The sequence below is a fragment of the Syngnathus scovelli genome, chromosome 1 (genome assembly GCF_024217435.2).
Source record: "Syngnathus scovelli strain Florida chromosome 1, RoL_Ssco_1.2, whole genome shotgun sequence".
Taxonomy (NCBI): Eukaryota; Metazoa; Chordata; class Actinopteri; order Syngnathiformes; family Syngnathidae; genus Syngnathus; species Syngnathus scovelli.
In genome coordinates, this window is record NC_090847.1 from 22516464 (window position 1) to 22532959 (window position 16496).

General features: G+C 40.4%; 2 protein-coding genes across 3 annotated transcripts; both read right to left on the minus strand.

Moving 5' to 3' along the window:
• Positions 1-1249: 1249 nt before the first annotated feature.
• LOC125989104 (aryl-hydrocarbon-interacting protein-like 1) lies at positions 1250-9432 on the minus strand. Of its 2 annotated transcripts, none has more exons than XM_049755135.2 (8): positions 9096-9432; positions 8071-8250; positions 7583-7771; positions 4940-5116; positions 4515-4656; positions 3919-4367; positions 3580-3721; positions 1250-3088 (listed from the first exon to the last, which is right to left on the minus strand). In XM_049755135.2, exons 1-8 carry the CDS (start codon positions 9189-9191, stop codon positions 2667-2669), a joined length of 1797 nt encoding a protein of 598 aa, XP_049611092.1. In that variant the 5' UTR covers positions 9192-9432; the 3' UTR covers positions 1250-2666. The 2 variants fall into 2 exon arrangements, with proteins under 2 accessions (XP_049611092.1, XP_049611085.1); XM_049755128.2 differs by having other exon boundaries at positions 3580-3724; positions 9096-9305.
• Positions 9433-10123: 691 nt separating this feature from the next.
• Positions 10124-16125, minus strand: taf7 (TAF7 RNA polymerase II, TATA box binding protein (TBP)-associated factor). Its single transcript, XM_049755145.2, has 12 exons — positions 15930-16125; positions 15180-15256; positions 15019-15097; positions 14809-14942; positions 14519-14639; positions 14376-14434; positions 13927-13999; positions 13382-13495; positions 12665-12850; positions 11531-11643; positions 10602-10661; positions 10124-10392 (listed from the first exon to the last, which is right to left on the minus strand). Exons 1-12 carry the CDS (start codon positions 15946-15948, stop codon positions 10348-10350), a joined length of 1080 nt encoding a protein of 359 aa, XP_049611102.1. The 5' UTR covers positions 15949-16125; the 3' UTR covers positions 10124-10347.
• Between the last annotated feature and the right edge of the window lie 371 nt (positions 16126-16496).

The following is a 16496-nucleotide window of genomic DNA, read 5'->3' on the forward strand; positions in this document are numbered from 1 at the left end:
TCGTTTACCACACTTACCAGAGTTTGGGTCTGTATTCGTGGGGGTAAAGAACTATTTATTTATTTTGGTATTTTTTTTATTTTGTTATATTTATTTCTTTAAAATACTTTATTCTTGCCGATATCCATGAGGATATTTCAAAATATTATAATAGTTTGTAACAGTTTTTTTGTGGGCAGACTCATAAGTTATGGTTCGTGAGTTCCAGTTTGAGAATCACTTTTGCAAGCAAATAACAGTATTCAAATCGAAATGGACAATACAAAAAACTGTTCTCATGAGAATATAGTGGAAATTATACAAAAAAGTACTTGAGCATTATATTTTGAAATTTCTGATTATTTATTTAAATAGATAGCTCGTGTGCAAGTCCCAGGACAAAATTACTTATCAAGTACTTAAAACACAAAGTTCATATGCATGCTACAAATGCAGTTTATTTCCAACTTTCTCGCTCTCACCTTTTCTTGCTCTCTTTCTCTTGCCCTCCCTAGCTTTCTGTAATCTCTGCCGCCCCATGACCAACTTTTTTTTTAAAAAAAAAGCCATTTCAAAAAAAAATCACGTAATCATAAAAATTAACAGTTTTCTGTAATGATATAAAAAAAACAATCCCATTAGAAACCTTAAAAATATTAATTAAAATTGTATTTTCTAGTTATATTTTTAATTTAATATAATTTTTTGAAATAATATAATGATTGCAAATTAAATACAAATGTCTTTAAACATTTTATATAAAAGAAATATTCATCTTTTGTATGAAATCCCACTTAATTCTCATGAGACTTTATATATATATATATATATATATATATATATATATATATATATATATATATATATATATATATATATATATATATATATATATATATATATATATATATATATATATATATATATATATACATACACACACACATACACACGCACACAAACAAGGATGCCCACTATAAAAATGGAACCAAAACACTACACAAAATCTGGTGGCCATGCTGTGATGAAAACAAAAACCAAATTGCATTTTTTATGCCATAATACTGCTGGTAGAACACATTATTTTCATTAACATTAATTGAAAACCAATATTGCTACTTCTCATGCAATGACTCATTTAGGAGAAGCACAGTTTTTTTGGGAAATCTTGCAAAATCATAGTGACAATATGCATTCATACTGCATACACTTGTCATTTTATTCTGCCTCATGTCTGTTGTTGTGAGTCCAAATTGAATCAGTCAATCACCTGTTCTACCTTAACACACTAGTTTACACTAACACTTTCAATGTGTTTCAATTGTTACATCACCATGGATTTACCTCATTAATCATTTCAATGTATTTGTTTAATGGGTTTAACAATGTTTTGGGAGTGTGTACAGACACTTTGTACTGTAAAGAAAAGCACCGGCTTACTGGATGCTTTCTACTCTTTGAGTACAGAAATAAAACATTTCTATTTGCCTTCCTGTGTGTGTCCTATTTATAACCCTAACCCTAGTATCTTAAAATAACCTGTAAGCCATTTATTTTAGTATTACAACAATTACTGCTACTGTTTAATTACTGCTACCTTAAACCTAATCCTAGTTTGAAATCCTAACCCTATTTCAAAATCCTAGTTCGAAATCCTAACCCTAATTTAAAACCCTAGTTCGAAATCCTAACTCTAATTCAAAACCCTAGTTCAAAGCCCTAACCCAATTGTTAATCTCTAACCTTGTTTGAAACCCTAACCTTAATATCAAACCCTACTTCAAACCTTAACCCTACTTTAAAACCTGAACCAAGTTTGAAACCCTACTTAAAAACCCTAACCCTAGTGAGAAACCCTAATATGGAAACATACTTTGAAACCTTAAACCTAGTGTGAAAACCTAACCCTAGTTTGAAACTCTCACCCTAAATTGAAACCCTAACCCAAATTTGAAACCCTACTTCAAAACCCTAAAACTAATGTAAAACCCTAACCCTAGTTTGAAACCCTAACCCTAATTTGCAACCCTACTTCAAAACCCTAATCCTACTTTGGAAGCCTGACCCAAATTTCAAAGCCTACTTCAAAAACCTGCATGAAACCCTAACCCAAATTCGAAACCCTACTTCAAAACCCTAACCCTGGGGTGAAATCCTAACCCTAGTTTGAAACACTAACCCTAGTGCGAAACCCTAATTTGAAACCCTACTTCGAAACACTAACCCTAATTCGAAACCCTAATTCAAAACCCTAGCCTTACTGTGAAATCCTAACCCTAGTTTTTGCCATTTTAGGGATCAAACAAATGGAAATATCAGACAAATATAACCCAAGTAAACAGAAAATGCAGTTTTTGAATGCTGATTTTATTTATTCAGGGGGAAAAGCTATTCAAAAGCGACCTGGCCTTGTGTGAAAAAGAACTTGAACTCTTCATTTATGTGTGTGCATCCGAGTGTGTGACCAGGAGAATAACTCACAGAGCTTCACAAGTACAAGTTTTGCTCTTTGTGTTTGGATATAGATTAGGTCATGGCTAAATCAATACTTTCTCCATGTGTAGTTTCTGTTTTATTGCTCCCTGTTTCCTCTTCTGATTGACTGACACGCCTTTCCTGTTTTATCACATTGGATGCTTTTGTTCCACCACTCTTGGTTGGCGTTTGACAATTTCAGTGCTTTTATCTCAAGCCAATCTCCCGCTCTCGCTAACAGCAGCGAGAGTGCAGCCGTCTTCATCAGGACCGCCGTTATCTTCCGTAACCTCAGCGCTCACGGTGTTGTCATTGTCGGATTCCTCTTCCTTCTTGGTTTGACAGCTTTGGTTGATGTCGTCCGCTTGCTCCTCGCTATCGCCACTAACCCGCGTGACGCTCTTCCGTCGGGCCTGTCCAGGCCCCCACTTCTCACGTGTGGCGTCCCAGTACGTCTTGTTCTGTTGAGCGTGCATGCTGCGGAGGTTCTCACCCAGCTTCTTCAGCTCCTGGCGGACAAACGGCTTGAACTGGGGGTCTAGCTTCTCCACGGCGGCCAGGTCCCGCCGAGCTTCCTCGTTGTTGCACAAGGCGGCGTGTGCCCGAGCACGTTGATAGAGCGCCTTGAAATGACCTGAAGAGAAGATGGATGAGGACAGAGGGACGTCGATGACAAATTAGTCTGCAACTGATGATTGACAGAACAGAAAAACTTCATGTTTGTATGGGGAATTATTGTTGTGAGGTGCAACAGGTACATATGAAATTATGAAGTTTTAAAAGGATTTTATTTTCTGTTCAGGGGATATAAACACCATCTTTTTTTTTCCAAAAGTAAGAACATTTTGACGTGACCCCAAATAGAAATAGTTTTTGAATGCGATGCCCACCGGTGGTTGCCAATGTAGGCATGAGTGACACATCTTGTAAACAGCAAGATCAAGCGTTGCAGCTGCATGAAAGCAAACACGTCGCTGCGGGCTAACTAAGAAATTGTCATGATTCGACTCCAAAAAGTGTGTCAGAAGGCAACTACGGATTTATTTTTTTTAAAAAAACAAATTTTCATTTGCATTTCTACACCACGACTGTGCGCCCCGACACAAACATCATCTTTGATATTACCTTGATGGCTTTCCAGCAGCTTGTCACTGAGCTCCACCACTTGCTGGTAGTGTTGGAGCTCCAGCATGCACTGGCTTAGGTTGAGAGTGAGAGGCAGACGCACTTTCTCCAATGATTCCCAGTCTTCGTCACCTCGATGCACCTGCTGAGAACATTGGACCAAGAGGAAATGATCAGGAAAGAGGTGAAATTAAAGTCAAAAACAGCTGCGCCGGATTTCGGATGAGATTGGCTGGCATGCTTGGCATTACAAAGTAAGTAAGAGCAGGAGAACGAGGGCCTAACGGACAGAAAGGTTGCCGGTGGGAGGTAAATTGGGAGTCTTACTGTCACACCGACCTTATTTTGAAGGAAGTCCACATAATCTAAGGCCTCCTTGAGCTTTGAAGCAGCTTCTTGGAAATCTTTTTCTTTCATCAGAACCTTTCCTTGCTCCTGCAGCAGCATCACCAGACGTAACATCTGCTGCCAGTCCTTCCCCTCCGTCTTATCATCTCTGTCGTCCTTCCCGCCTTCATCTCCGTCCTGGGCATCCTTATTCTCTTCTTCCTCATCCACCTTTTCCTCCTCCTCTTTTTTGTCTTTGGCTTCTAGCTTGTTCCAGTAGGCGTCCTTCTCCTCCCAGTACTTTTCCTTCATGCACTCCGACAAGGCCTTGAGCTCTCGGTGGACCAGCGAGGCCAGCGTGGGGTCCAGGTGGGCTACCATGTTGAAATCGCGGCGTGCTTCCTTCTCGTTCCACACGGCCGCATGGGCCTTGGCTCGCTTATAATAACCTTTCACGCAGTCTGCAAATATGAAGATAAAGGCGACCTGGTTGATAGTGAATCAAATACAATTATTTCTACATTTTTATGAACATGTCAAAAAGGTCACAAACAAATGTTTGCAGGTTTGATGTTTGATAACACAACGGTAGCTTGTGCATCACCCACCTTTGTGTTTGTCCAGCAGCTCATTGGTGTGCTCAATCACCTGGTAGTACTCGTGCAGCTCCAGCATACACTGGCAGTAGTTCAACTCCAGGGGGATGATCATACGCCCCAAGTTCATGTAATCCACGTCGCCCGGCATCTCCTGCATGCACGCGTGGAAGAATTGAAAATGAGATATTTGAATATGATATGAGCGTAACACTGATAGAATGCTTCCTGTAAGGCGGAGCTTGTGCATCCATCAAAGCTGCGCTTTCATACATCATCACCTTTTTGCCCCGTTTGCAATCCAATCAATCAATCCAGCGTCAAGGGGAAATACAGGGATGGGATCAAGTCACTCGTTCAAATAAGGGAGTCATTTTGTCGAGTCAAGTTTATCTGGAGTGGCCATCCCATCGGGTTGCCATAATGCAGTCTCTCACCCTGGACTGGACCGTTTTAAGCAGCAGCACGGCCTCCTTGTACTCGCTGGCCGCTTCCCGGAACTGCCGCTGCTTGACCATGGTGTTGCCCCTCATGTGGAGGAGGGGAACCGTGCTCAGCTTCTCATCCTTCTCCATCATCCACGACTCTCTGTGGTAGGACATGGGATCGCCCACCTGGAAAGGTCAGAGGCATTGATGGATCTTGGATTATATTGTAAAACAACACAAAAAAACACTTTGATTCTTAGTTGAGTGCTATTGTCATTTTAATTGTAACATTTTAAAATAGATAGCTAATGCTGTTTGTTTTCTCCTCTGTGTGCTGATAGGTGCTGTTCTCTAGGTATGGCATCAAGCATGATTTATATTTCTCCCAGATAAAGAAACCGCTGAATAAAACAGCAGGAGCGAATGCAAGAAAATGCTAAATAGAAACACACAATTGTCTGCTCCAACATGATAAGCATTGTCAAACTTTTGTTTGGATGTTGCTGTTGTTGGACCCCCTGGTGGGTTTACTTCAAAGCACATTGTTTGCAGGAGGAGTGGCGGTGGTGGGTTGTGGGTGGGGGGGCTACACTTTTTGTCACCGCTGTCAATGATTGTTGAGGAACATCGTGTGTTATGTGCCGTCGTGAGTACGCTGGCTGATGTCTAAGTCTCATCATTGGGTACACGTTGCTTGCACATTAAATATTGCTGGGTTGTTTTCCTAACCCACTCAATGGTGAACTATGGATTTTAGGCTGAAAAAATAACCCAATTTGTGTCAAAAAGAGAATAATTCAATACTTTGGTTATTTTTTACCCCTGTTTTACCCCTGGTCAAATCCTTAACCCCCACTTTGAGTTGCGATTCATCCAGTGGTTAGGGTTAGTATTTTGAACTAAATTGTCACACTTTAGTGTTTTAGAGCAGTCTTTCCTAACCTTTTTTCATTCACGGCACACCTTTTCACGGGAAAAAATCTCAAGGCACACCACCAATCTGTTGTGTTACACCAGCTTCTATATTAAAATCAGTTATATTACAACAAAAAATGCAACGTTCTATTCCCATATATGTATGGAGAGTTATATAACGACGTAAAACACACACACATATATATATATATATATATATATATATATGTAGGTGTCAAGCTCTAGTCTAAAATGGCGGCGTACCTAATGGAGTGTCTGTGTGATTCCCTCGTTAAGCGCACCTGCGTGAAAAGTTTTAGCCACTTTCACGTTCAAAAGGAGCTAAAACTTTTCACGCAGGTGCACTTAACGAGGGAATCACACGGACACTCCATTAGGTACACCGCCATTTTCAAGCGTACCTAATAACAGGCCACTTTATTAGGGAAATATCATGGTCAAAGGTCACAGGTGTCAAGCTCTAGTCCTCGGGGCCGCATTCCAACATGTCTTCCAAAATTCCCCCGTTAAGTCCACCCGCGTGAAAAGTTTTTGGTCATTTTCACGTTCTGCAGAAGCTAAAACTTTTCACGCAGGTGCACTTAACGAGGGAATCACTGTGTTGCAAGTATTTCTATGATAAAATATTTTAGGGTCCAATGGGATTTGAACCTAGGTCGCTGGGTTGAGAGTCCAGTACACTAACCACTCCACTATGGAAGCCAAGCTGACTTTACATGGAATCTATATGGTTTTATGGAACACGTCACAAGCAAATAGCTGTTGAATGGGGTAGCACACGAGCAACTGTGTTGCAAATTTTTCTATGATAAAACATTTTAGGTCCCAATGGGATTTGAACCCAGGTCGCTGGGTTGAGAGTCCAGAGCACAAACCACTACACCATGGAACCCTCGCTTACAATACATGGAATCTATATGGTTTTATGGATCAGGTCACAAGCAAATAATGGTAATGGATAAATGGGATAGCACACGAGCAACTGTGTTGCAAATTTTTCTATGATAAAATATTTCACGTCCCAATGGGATTTTGTTGCAAATTTTTCTATGATAGAATGACTTAGGTCTCACTGGGATTTGAACCTAGGTCACTGGGATGAGAGTCCAGAGTACTACCCACTACACTATGGAACCCTCACTCAGATTGCATGGAATATATATGGTTTTATGGAGCACGTCACAAGCAAATAGTTATAATGGTTATATGGGGCAGCAGACGAGCAATTGTGTTGCAAATTTTCTATGATAAAATATTTTAGGGCCCAATAGGATTTGACCCAGGTCGCTGGGTTGAGAGTGCAGAGCAAAAACCACTACACTATGGAACCCTCGCTTACCATACATGGAATCTATATGGTTTTATGGAGAAGGTCACAAGCAAATAATGGTAAAGTAGCACACGAGCAACTCTGTTGCAAATTTTTTCACTTCATTGAAATTGTTACTATTTTTTTTTGTCAAAATGTGTTTACTATTTTGTTTTACTGTGTTGATATTGTTACTGTTTTACTTTATCTATTGTGTTCTATTGGACTTAATGTAATCAAACCACTGGATTCATAAATTAAATATATTAAACTATATTAAATAAATTATTGTAAATTCATTTGATTTCACTCCCCATTCATTCTTTATCTATGTATGTGATCTGTTTTGTTTTTTTGTTTTTCAGTAGAGATGCGTTGTGTGTTTTCGTGTCATGAATTTCTCTTACCTGTAGCAGCTCCATGATGAAGATAAGCGACTGCGGCGTTCTCATGAGCTCATCCAGCTCCGGGAAGCCAGTGGAGTGATAGTGGAAGAGGTTCCCCATGCCGCACATGTGCCTCTGGCCCTCCAGGGGGTCTTTGCCTTGAGCAATCAGCCGCATCCCCTTTGACACAATGGGGTACAAACCTGTGTGCTGCACGGAAACAAAAAGAAGCTTCAGTCAGTGCGGCGGTCCAGGAAAAACAACACTGCAGCTTCCATGAGGTGATGTGGCGTGCAAGGGCTATCCATTGGCTCTATCGTGTTGAAGTGAGTTGAGGAGTCTCATTCTGACTCAAGTAGTGCTTTGCTGCCATCTTGTGGCATTTGTAGTCAATAAAAACCTTTTGCCGGGTTGATTACTTGCAGATTGGTGGCAGGCCTTGGTCCCAATCCCTGCTGCCAATCGTGGGCTTCATACGTGTGTGTTTGTGTGTGTGTTATCCAACTTACAACGGCATCACACCAGAACTCAGCCACCTCTCCGACCCGCATGGATGTGAGCAGCGTCTCCCACACCTCCAACTTGAACATTTTGCCCACAAAGATCTCTGCAGGCCGGCTGGCCAGTCGACTGTCATCCACCACTGTACGCTCAAAGTTGTCCAGCAGTGTCTGGAAATGGAAAACCAGCTGCAAACACACACACACACAATATCACAGTTATGCTTAATCGGCACATTTTTAACCATACATTGATGATTATGGTGATATCATATATGTAAGTAATGTAGATGCACAAGAGTGGATATCCATGCTGATACTGTCAAAAAAAAAGTTTGTCAGTGTATCCGGGCTTTGCTACTAAAAAAAAAAAACAAAACACACTGAGACAAACACAGAGCCGCTGCCATCAAACATGTAGCAATTTGCTTGACCAACTGTTTGCTTGTGTGTGTCTGTGCCAAATACCAAACAATTCCCTCATGTTGAGAATAATTCAACACCATCTAATTAACGGCAAATAAATGTGATGCAGCACAATAACACAAAGCTGTGGTTCTCAAACTGGGGTCATTGGACATTGTGGGGGTCTGTGAGTCCAAATTTGGAGGTCCATTATAATGTCTTTTTTTAAGTGCACATTTATGTCTATATGGAGACTGACACAATAGAACACTCGACTTTAGCTTTGGTTCACACCAAAATTTCATTCAACTTCTACAAATGTATATATTTCATCAAACATTATTCTTTCTTCTACAGTACTTTAAAAGCATTTTTTTTTTTTTTTTGTGCTGTTGCTGTGATGTTTTTACACACGTTGACGCTAAAGCCGTGGCTAATAGGAAAAGTAGTAATGGTGCCCCAAAAAGTATACGTATTAAATTACAAACAGATCATGAAGATTTAAGTAGGTAGTTAAATTTCATTTAATGTGAGGATTATATGGACATACCAGGAACAAAAAATCCTCCTTGAACCCCCCAAATTTGAGAACACCCAATATAAAATGGGTCACGTCGTGTGACCAGTACCTTGGTCCCAGGTGGGAAGTGAGGCAGCGGGCCGGTTCCTCCAGCCAGAATCTTCTTCTTCACACCGGGATGCTTGAGGAGGTATGTTTCCTCCATGGTGCTGCTGCTTCTTTCTTCTTCTTGGCCCTGAGATGAGAGAGGCGCCTGGTCGCTTGCTCTCTGACAGATGGCGGGATTAGGTTGAGACGGGCGATCTGGCCACTTTAATCTGAGGAGCTAATCCCTGGCTAGCTGCTACAATTGGCGGGTTCATCCCTGCAGGAAGGGGCCGGAGAAGGAGAAAAATGAATTCGGGTGACCTCCACAAAGCCAGAGATCCTTCGAGAAAGGAACGTAATCCCAATGAAGGGAAAGGAACAGGCCACAACACACGTGTTGGCTTTAGTCACTCAAAGCAGTAAAATATTTTGAATAGTCTTTAGTAAAAAGGGCAATGTTGGTAACATGCTTAGTCTCATAATATAACAACTATAGTCAAATCAAAAACATCGTCAAAAAATTGCATCCAATATTTTGCCATGTTTTAAATATTAATTCACCTGAAACAGGACCAAGATCCCTATTGAGAGGCAATTTTCAATGTTTTTTTTTTATTGTTGATGTAATAAAACATTCTCATTATAACTTTTTCCTTTAAATATGACCAATATCATAAAAAGTACAACTTTTTTCTCATAAAAAAAGTATTCTTGTAAAATGCACAACTACTATTGTAAAACGCTTTTCTCATAAAATTACATAAATAATTAAACTTGGAGTAAAAGCTGCTAACCTATAAAAATTAACCTTCATGTTTTTATTTGGTTAGTGAAAGACCTTTGGGAGGAACCATAAGGAATATATTTGCACAGTGATTCAACTCACCTTGAATTAATTTCAAATAATGGGGGTAAAAAAACAATTTGCCAGAGTTTATAAATGGTAAAAAGGCCAAATAAACTTCCTGCCTGAATACGTAACAAGAAGCCATCAAAACAGCATTGATGGCCGACTAGATAAACAAAACAAAAACAACACATATATCAGTCTCTGTTTGAACAAAACACTTTAATGAGACGGCTTCAAACAATGTGATTTGAGCTAATATGCAAATTGCCGTGCTCTCTGAGGGCTGGGTAAAAATATCAAACTAAAAAGGAATGACACAGCAAGTCTGTCTGTCAAGGCTCATATCTTCCTCCTCCTCCTAGTTCTCTTCATCATTCACTTTCACGTATAGTGCTGAGTATGCCATGAGGGCGCCCCCTGGTGCTCACTTCTCGATCAGCGAGTCCAGCTGCTCCTGAAGCGAGGCCAACTGTCGGAGCAGCACAAACAGGAGAGGCTTTCATGACGTATAACCAAAGACATCATTGAGTAAAAATGACTTCTCTGAAATGTTGCCGGCCACTCGAAAAAGCCTATTGATGCCAAGGAGGTGACGACTCACGTCAACATAGTTCCTTGGCACCAAGGGGAAAGCACTGAATGGCATTTTCTAGTCATTTGACAGCATGGAAGCCTTACCTGCTCCATCTCGCGCTCCTCCTGCTGAATAATCTCATCCAAACATGCTTGGAATCGGTTCTGGGAGGAGAGAAATGGGACATTTGTTTGGAATGGCCATCTTGCACCTCCTTTAATTTTGATGGCCTCAAACGTGCGTGTGCCTATGTGAGCGTGTGTGTGTGCGTGTCTGTGTGCGTACGTGTGCATGCGTGACTATCTGCGCTCTGACAGAAAGGCCACTGGGAATGTCAGTCAGAGACGGCTGACCTTTTGGCGTGGCGACCGTGACGGTAACGATTGCAGACGGCGGCCCCAAAACGACGGACAGCGGGAGTGCTAAATGGCAGTCGTGTCTGCTCGCTGTCCCGCCAGCTCGAGCATCAGGTTGAATGCAATTTGTCCCAATTCGCAATTATAACCCAGACGTAATGATGCCAAAATGTATGACCTAGTGAGGTCCCACTGTCATCTTATTCATATTCCGACCTCATTCTGATAAAAAGCAGCATTTATTTTGGGCAGTACATGAAATAAGTGATTCTTGTGAGTTTAATGTCATTCAATTTACTCGAATTTACTTAAAAATTATATTTTAATTAAAAAGAATCTCCTTACAATTTAAATTTTATTTTAATGAATTCTCAAAATTGCTCTAACAAAGGTGTAATATAAAAATGTCATGATTTTATTTTTTAAATTTGACTGATTATCGATTACAACTATTGAAAAACGTCACTAGAAGAAAATATCACTATTAAGTAAGAAACAATTAAAATGAGTGCTACAGACATGAGCAGAAAATAGCCTTCCCATGACTATATAATACACAATTTTGACTTTTTGACAACTAGCACTAAAATCAATAAACTTTTATATGTAATTTCTGCCTCTGAGCTCTTGTTTTCCAAATCTATTAATGTATGTCGTGTCAATGTGTATGGGCTCACTTTTAGGGCCTGGTTTTCCACTTTCATGATCAGCTCCTCCTGTTGCTTCTTGCGGGCTCGCGTTTCCTGAAGCTTGGCTTTGATGCCGCTGATCTGCACCTGGTATTCCATCACTGCAACGGCAGAAGGGCATTTAAGTCAAGTTAGAACAAAAAGTATACATATATCTTTAAAAAAAAAAAAAATGTGTTGAAATAAATCCATTGTCATTCTGATCTTAATCATTGACTTCAGTATTCGTACATAACTCTTCGGCCGATTCATTCTGCTTAAAATACGGCAAATATCAGTTACTTGTACTTTTTACCCAAGTAGTGTTTTTCTGCCATTTAAACAAGACTGTGTGTGCTTGTGAGGGAGCCAAAGAAACCATGATGGTCATTTTCACACGGCTGACAGTCAGGGGCCGCTCGTCCTGGCTCGCCAGGATGTCACAAATTGTGTTTAATGGGTACAACACATCCATTAAAAAAAAGAACGCAAAGCACTCAAAGGACATTTAAATGAGTCTGCACACAGAGCGGCCGTTCAATTACTCTAAAGTGGTGGGCTGCTACCTCACCTCAACTAAAACTGCAGCTCCCTTCACAACTAAGCTTGCGACTTTGTTCCTACAGTGTCAGGACAGCACTGAGAAGAAACAATGAGAACTTTATATATGAGGAAAATGCATTCTTTTAATATCATGACTTTAACATCATTAAAAACTAACTACTCACAACCTTATTCTTTGTTTATTCTCCTAATATTTAAATGAGACTAGCCATTTTTACCTCCTTGTAAATTGCATATATTGTACTCATGTATAATTAAACTCATTTAAAAAAAAAAAATCTTGCAACAATACAAATAGTTATTCTTGTAGTAACTGAAATCTGTTTGATCACAACGATGTAGTTGTTGTGCAAGATTTGCGCGACCTGACAGTGTGAGTCCAAAATGGACTTCTGAGGAAAGGCTGGCGGCTAATATTGCTGACCCACAAATGTCTCGACCTGTGCGTCTCCAACTTACCGTAGCCATCACAAGCCTAGCGTCAGGCTGATTAATAGCTCAGATATGACATCACATAAATTTGACATGACTTGTTCCAGACATCAAAATTGCTCTCGACCGAGAAAAGTCGTCTCTCACCTATTTGGTTGTTTGTGTCCGACTCTCGTTGCACAGGGTCGGACTCGTCCAGCTTGTCTTGAACCAGGTCGTCCTCCGTGTCCACAATGTTCAGGTCCTCATCTTCGTGGCGGTCCACGTCGTCCTCCTCGTCTTCGCTGGAGCTGCTGATGTCATTGAACATCTCCCGCAGTTCGTCACGCTGGGCTGGCCCAAGTAAAAACGTTATCGGTCGTTAATTGAGGTTGTCGAGTCGCACATTGGATTCCGGCCGTGTCAGCTGTCGTCGAGGTTATTATTCATGTCATATTGAAAATTATTTGGAACATCTGGCATTTCGGCTCATAATGAGCACATGCTTTTAATCTGCTGGGCTGCTACATTAGAATAGAATCTAATAGAATAGAAATCCTTTATTGTCGTTTTTTTTATGGTGGAAACAGAATTGGGGAGCGAATCTAAGTTTTGTGTTATCAAAAATAAGACAAAACTTGACATTTAGTCTTCAAAAAGTAGATTATTGTAGGCCAATGTAACATTATGCAGTTGTAACATTTGCATTGTGCTTAACGTTAGTCTATCATTGGATTTGCTGTGAGGTTGTTGTCATCTGTTTTTTTTTTTTTTTTACTTTTGAGGCAAAAAATGCAGAAAATGTTGCTACTATGTCAAACTGTACAACACATCTGAATTTTAGCCAAGCTGTTGTTGTTGTGTCTCTGTGTATATATGACTTACTTGATGATCCGTGACCCATCTTGTGTCCCGATGTGCCGGGTGACGAGTCCAGGTTGGCCAGTGAGCCATGCTGGTCGCCGTCCTTCATGTCGTCCTCTGCTATGACTTCCCATCCTGATCATCACGGGTCAAGGCCAACGCACTCCTTTGTGATGTCCCCAATAAGCCACCAACCTGGTTTGAATCTCAGCACTGGCCTACAATATGAAATTTGCAAGGAGCATGGAGCAGAATAACACCAAACTCATTGGGCCACATCCCACAGTGACCTTTGACCTTTAAACTAGGTTACATTTTGATTAGTAGTATTAAGGTGTTGCTAAGTTAATTGCATTCAGTGTTTTATTTGTAAGAGTGGACTAAACTGATGACAGGCAAAAAGGTTTAGCCACCCCTGCAGGTGACAATGGTGACAATCTATCCGCTCACATGACCTGTTTTGTTTACGGTATTTTTGCGCGGCCCGATGTCAGCTAAGACGTGATGCTGCGTGACATGATACAAAATCAATGTTGTCCTTGCCGCGTGCCACGGTGGAAGGATACGAACGCTGACAGCGTCGGCGTCTGTGCTCAGCAGCCGCTTTACCTCCTTTTCCACATCTGGAGATTCAATGTACTGTAAGGTAGAGAGAGACGGAGTGCGGGTTACAGCAGTTGGCCCACTGCCAGTGAGAACATTAGCGATTAGAAAACAGAAGGCAGCCAAATCGATGCGACTCAACTCTGCACCTTCGGGAAGATTGATTCAAAGAGACGAGGATGAAGCTCGAGCAAATGCTCCTTCAGTATGAAAAGAAGCGCCAGTGAAATTGCTTTTTTGTTTCTTTCTTTGCCTTCGGGACAAACAAAGATGGAGGGTCTTTATTTATATGTAAATCTAAGGTTCACTAGAGGTGCTGTTAGAAGAAAAAGCCAAAGGAAGAGATGGATGCTAAAAAGACTGATGAGAGGCGAGAAAAAAAAATGGGAGGCGAAAAAAGAGTAGCGCAAACCTTCTTTTTTGCCGTTTTGCGAAATCTCCTCTTGCGTGTGTTCTTGAGGGGACAAGTGACTGGGGAGGAGAGAGGAGAAAATCATTGATGCAGTGACGATTCTAATGTGAAGCATTTAAACGTGTGCACATTTGACTTCTTACTGCCGTGGTTCCAAATGAACTTCTTGTCCTTGTCTTTGTCCTTCTTCTTGGTCTTGGGATCGGTGCCAGTTGGCTCCTCTAAAGGAGGGTACAGGTCTCCATCTAGTGTACACACCAGCATCTAACCACACAAAGTAAGGATATAACACATTCCAATGACAAATAATCGGCAATAAAGGAAGTGCATAAAAAGGAAAACACATCCACCATACTTTGTGATTTAACAGAATGACATAAAGGAGGGCTTTTTTTTTTTCGTTCCTTAATACGGTACTTTGGTGCTGCTCTACCTGGCAGACATCAGCTGTCTTGTAAAAAGTCTTCTTGTCCACTGTTTTGAGAGACTCAATGATGCAGGGCAGATCCACCAGCTTGCATGCCAGAGGGACACGGTCCACCCTCACGATGCCATGGCGACCATCCGCTGTGAATTCATATTTAATATTTTAAAAAAAAATTGCTTCTAAAACTTTCAAATTTCTTACAAAGATGTGACTCACGGTGCAACTCAATGGTGAGTCTGTCCTTCATATTCATACTACTAGACTGGGCTATCCTCCTTACGGTAGATGCATACTCCTTGCAAAATTCAAAAGGTTTGTAGAAATTAGTGACAGTGCATTTTATAGATGAAGAAAATAAAAAACGTGCAGAAGCTTACTGTTGGCAGCCGCAGAACAAACTGATTCTCCAACTCATATGGAGCGTCCTCCTTACTCTTGGAGCCAACTTTACCAGCTGGAAGGCCAAAAAGAACATTAACTTGCATGCACGTAACCACAGCACATCCAGAGTTTTTATTTAAATTACAACCACTATGTGGATGTTCTCATTCATGCAGGTCATTTCTTTCTCAGTGCACTGAATCGATTGCAACTTGACAGCTTGCTTTGCTACTGCTGTTTAGGCATTTCGCCTCTTATCCGAGTTGCTATAAACTGCAACGACTAGTTAAGCTTTACTTTGTTACTATTTACTGTAATGAACCGTGGATTAACCTTGTGACTGAATTGTGCTGTGCAAACAAACTTGCCGAGTAATGCATAAACTGTAATTTTACTAACTATATTCTTTTCTAATGTGACATCAACAACTGAGACACTTTATCACAACTGCTGAGATTTGATAACGTTACATAAACAGAGTACACTGTAAAAATGACATACATTCACTAATACTGTAATTTGACTAATGTAGTCCAAAACGTTACAAATACGCGTTATTAAGGTAGTGCAGTTTTTTTCTATTGTTATTACTATTTTGTAGCCATTTATCTATGTAGCTCCCACCACCAAATACAATTGTATTGAATATATTTTCATGTGCATGATGTTTATGTTTACATTGCTGAAGCTAGCCAGGATAACATTAGCATAGTAAGCTAATCAAATGAGATGGGCAATGGACCTACCTTTCTGTTTCGAGGTCATATTCGTTTTGGTAATTTCCACGACACCATAGAACAAGAAGGTCGGCGACTACGACCCAAGCGTTCGGACTATAGAAAATGATATCGAGAGTGGTTTAAATGGGAGAACAGTTTTACTAGCCGAACAAAATCGTGTCGAAACCAATGGGGGTCACGTGGTGCATTCAAGTGCTCCTAGGAAAAGTAAAAATCGTTACATTTACACTCGTTCATACTTTTTGAAGACGAAATATTTTAACACTAAACTACTAATAGCAATAATTTATCAGTGTGGTGTTATAGATTATAATGTCATATAAAATGTCCGTATACTTTATTTAAATACATAAAACCAACAGGACACAATGACGTCACCTGTTTTGGCATCACCGTGGTCTGGGAAGACCGTCTGGAAAGCGGACAATCAACAAAAAACTAGGAAAATTTTGGTTCAAATCTAGAAATATTTTTGTTTGTCACAAATAACGGTTGAATTGCAAAAATATATATTTGACAGATACAAGATAAGAATCGGACATTTGTGTCTTAGCGTTGTTTATATCATTTGAT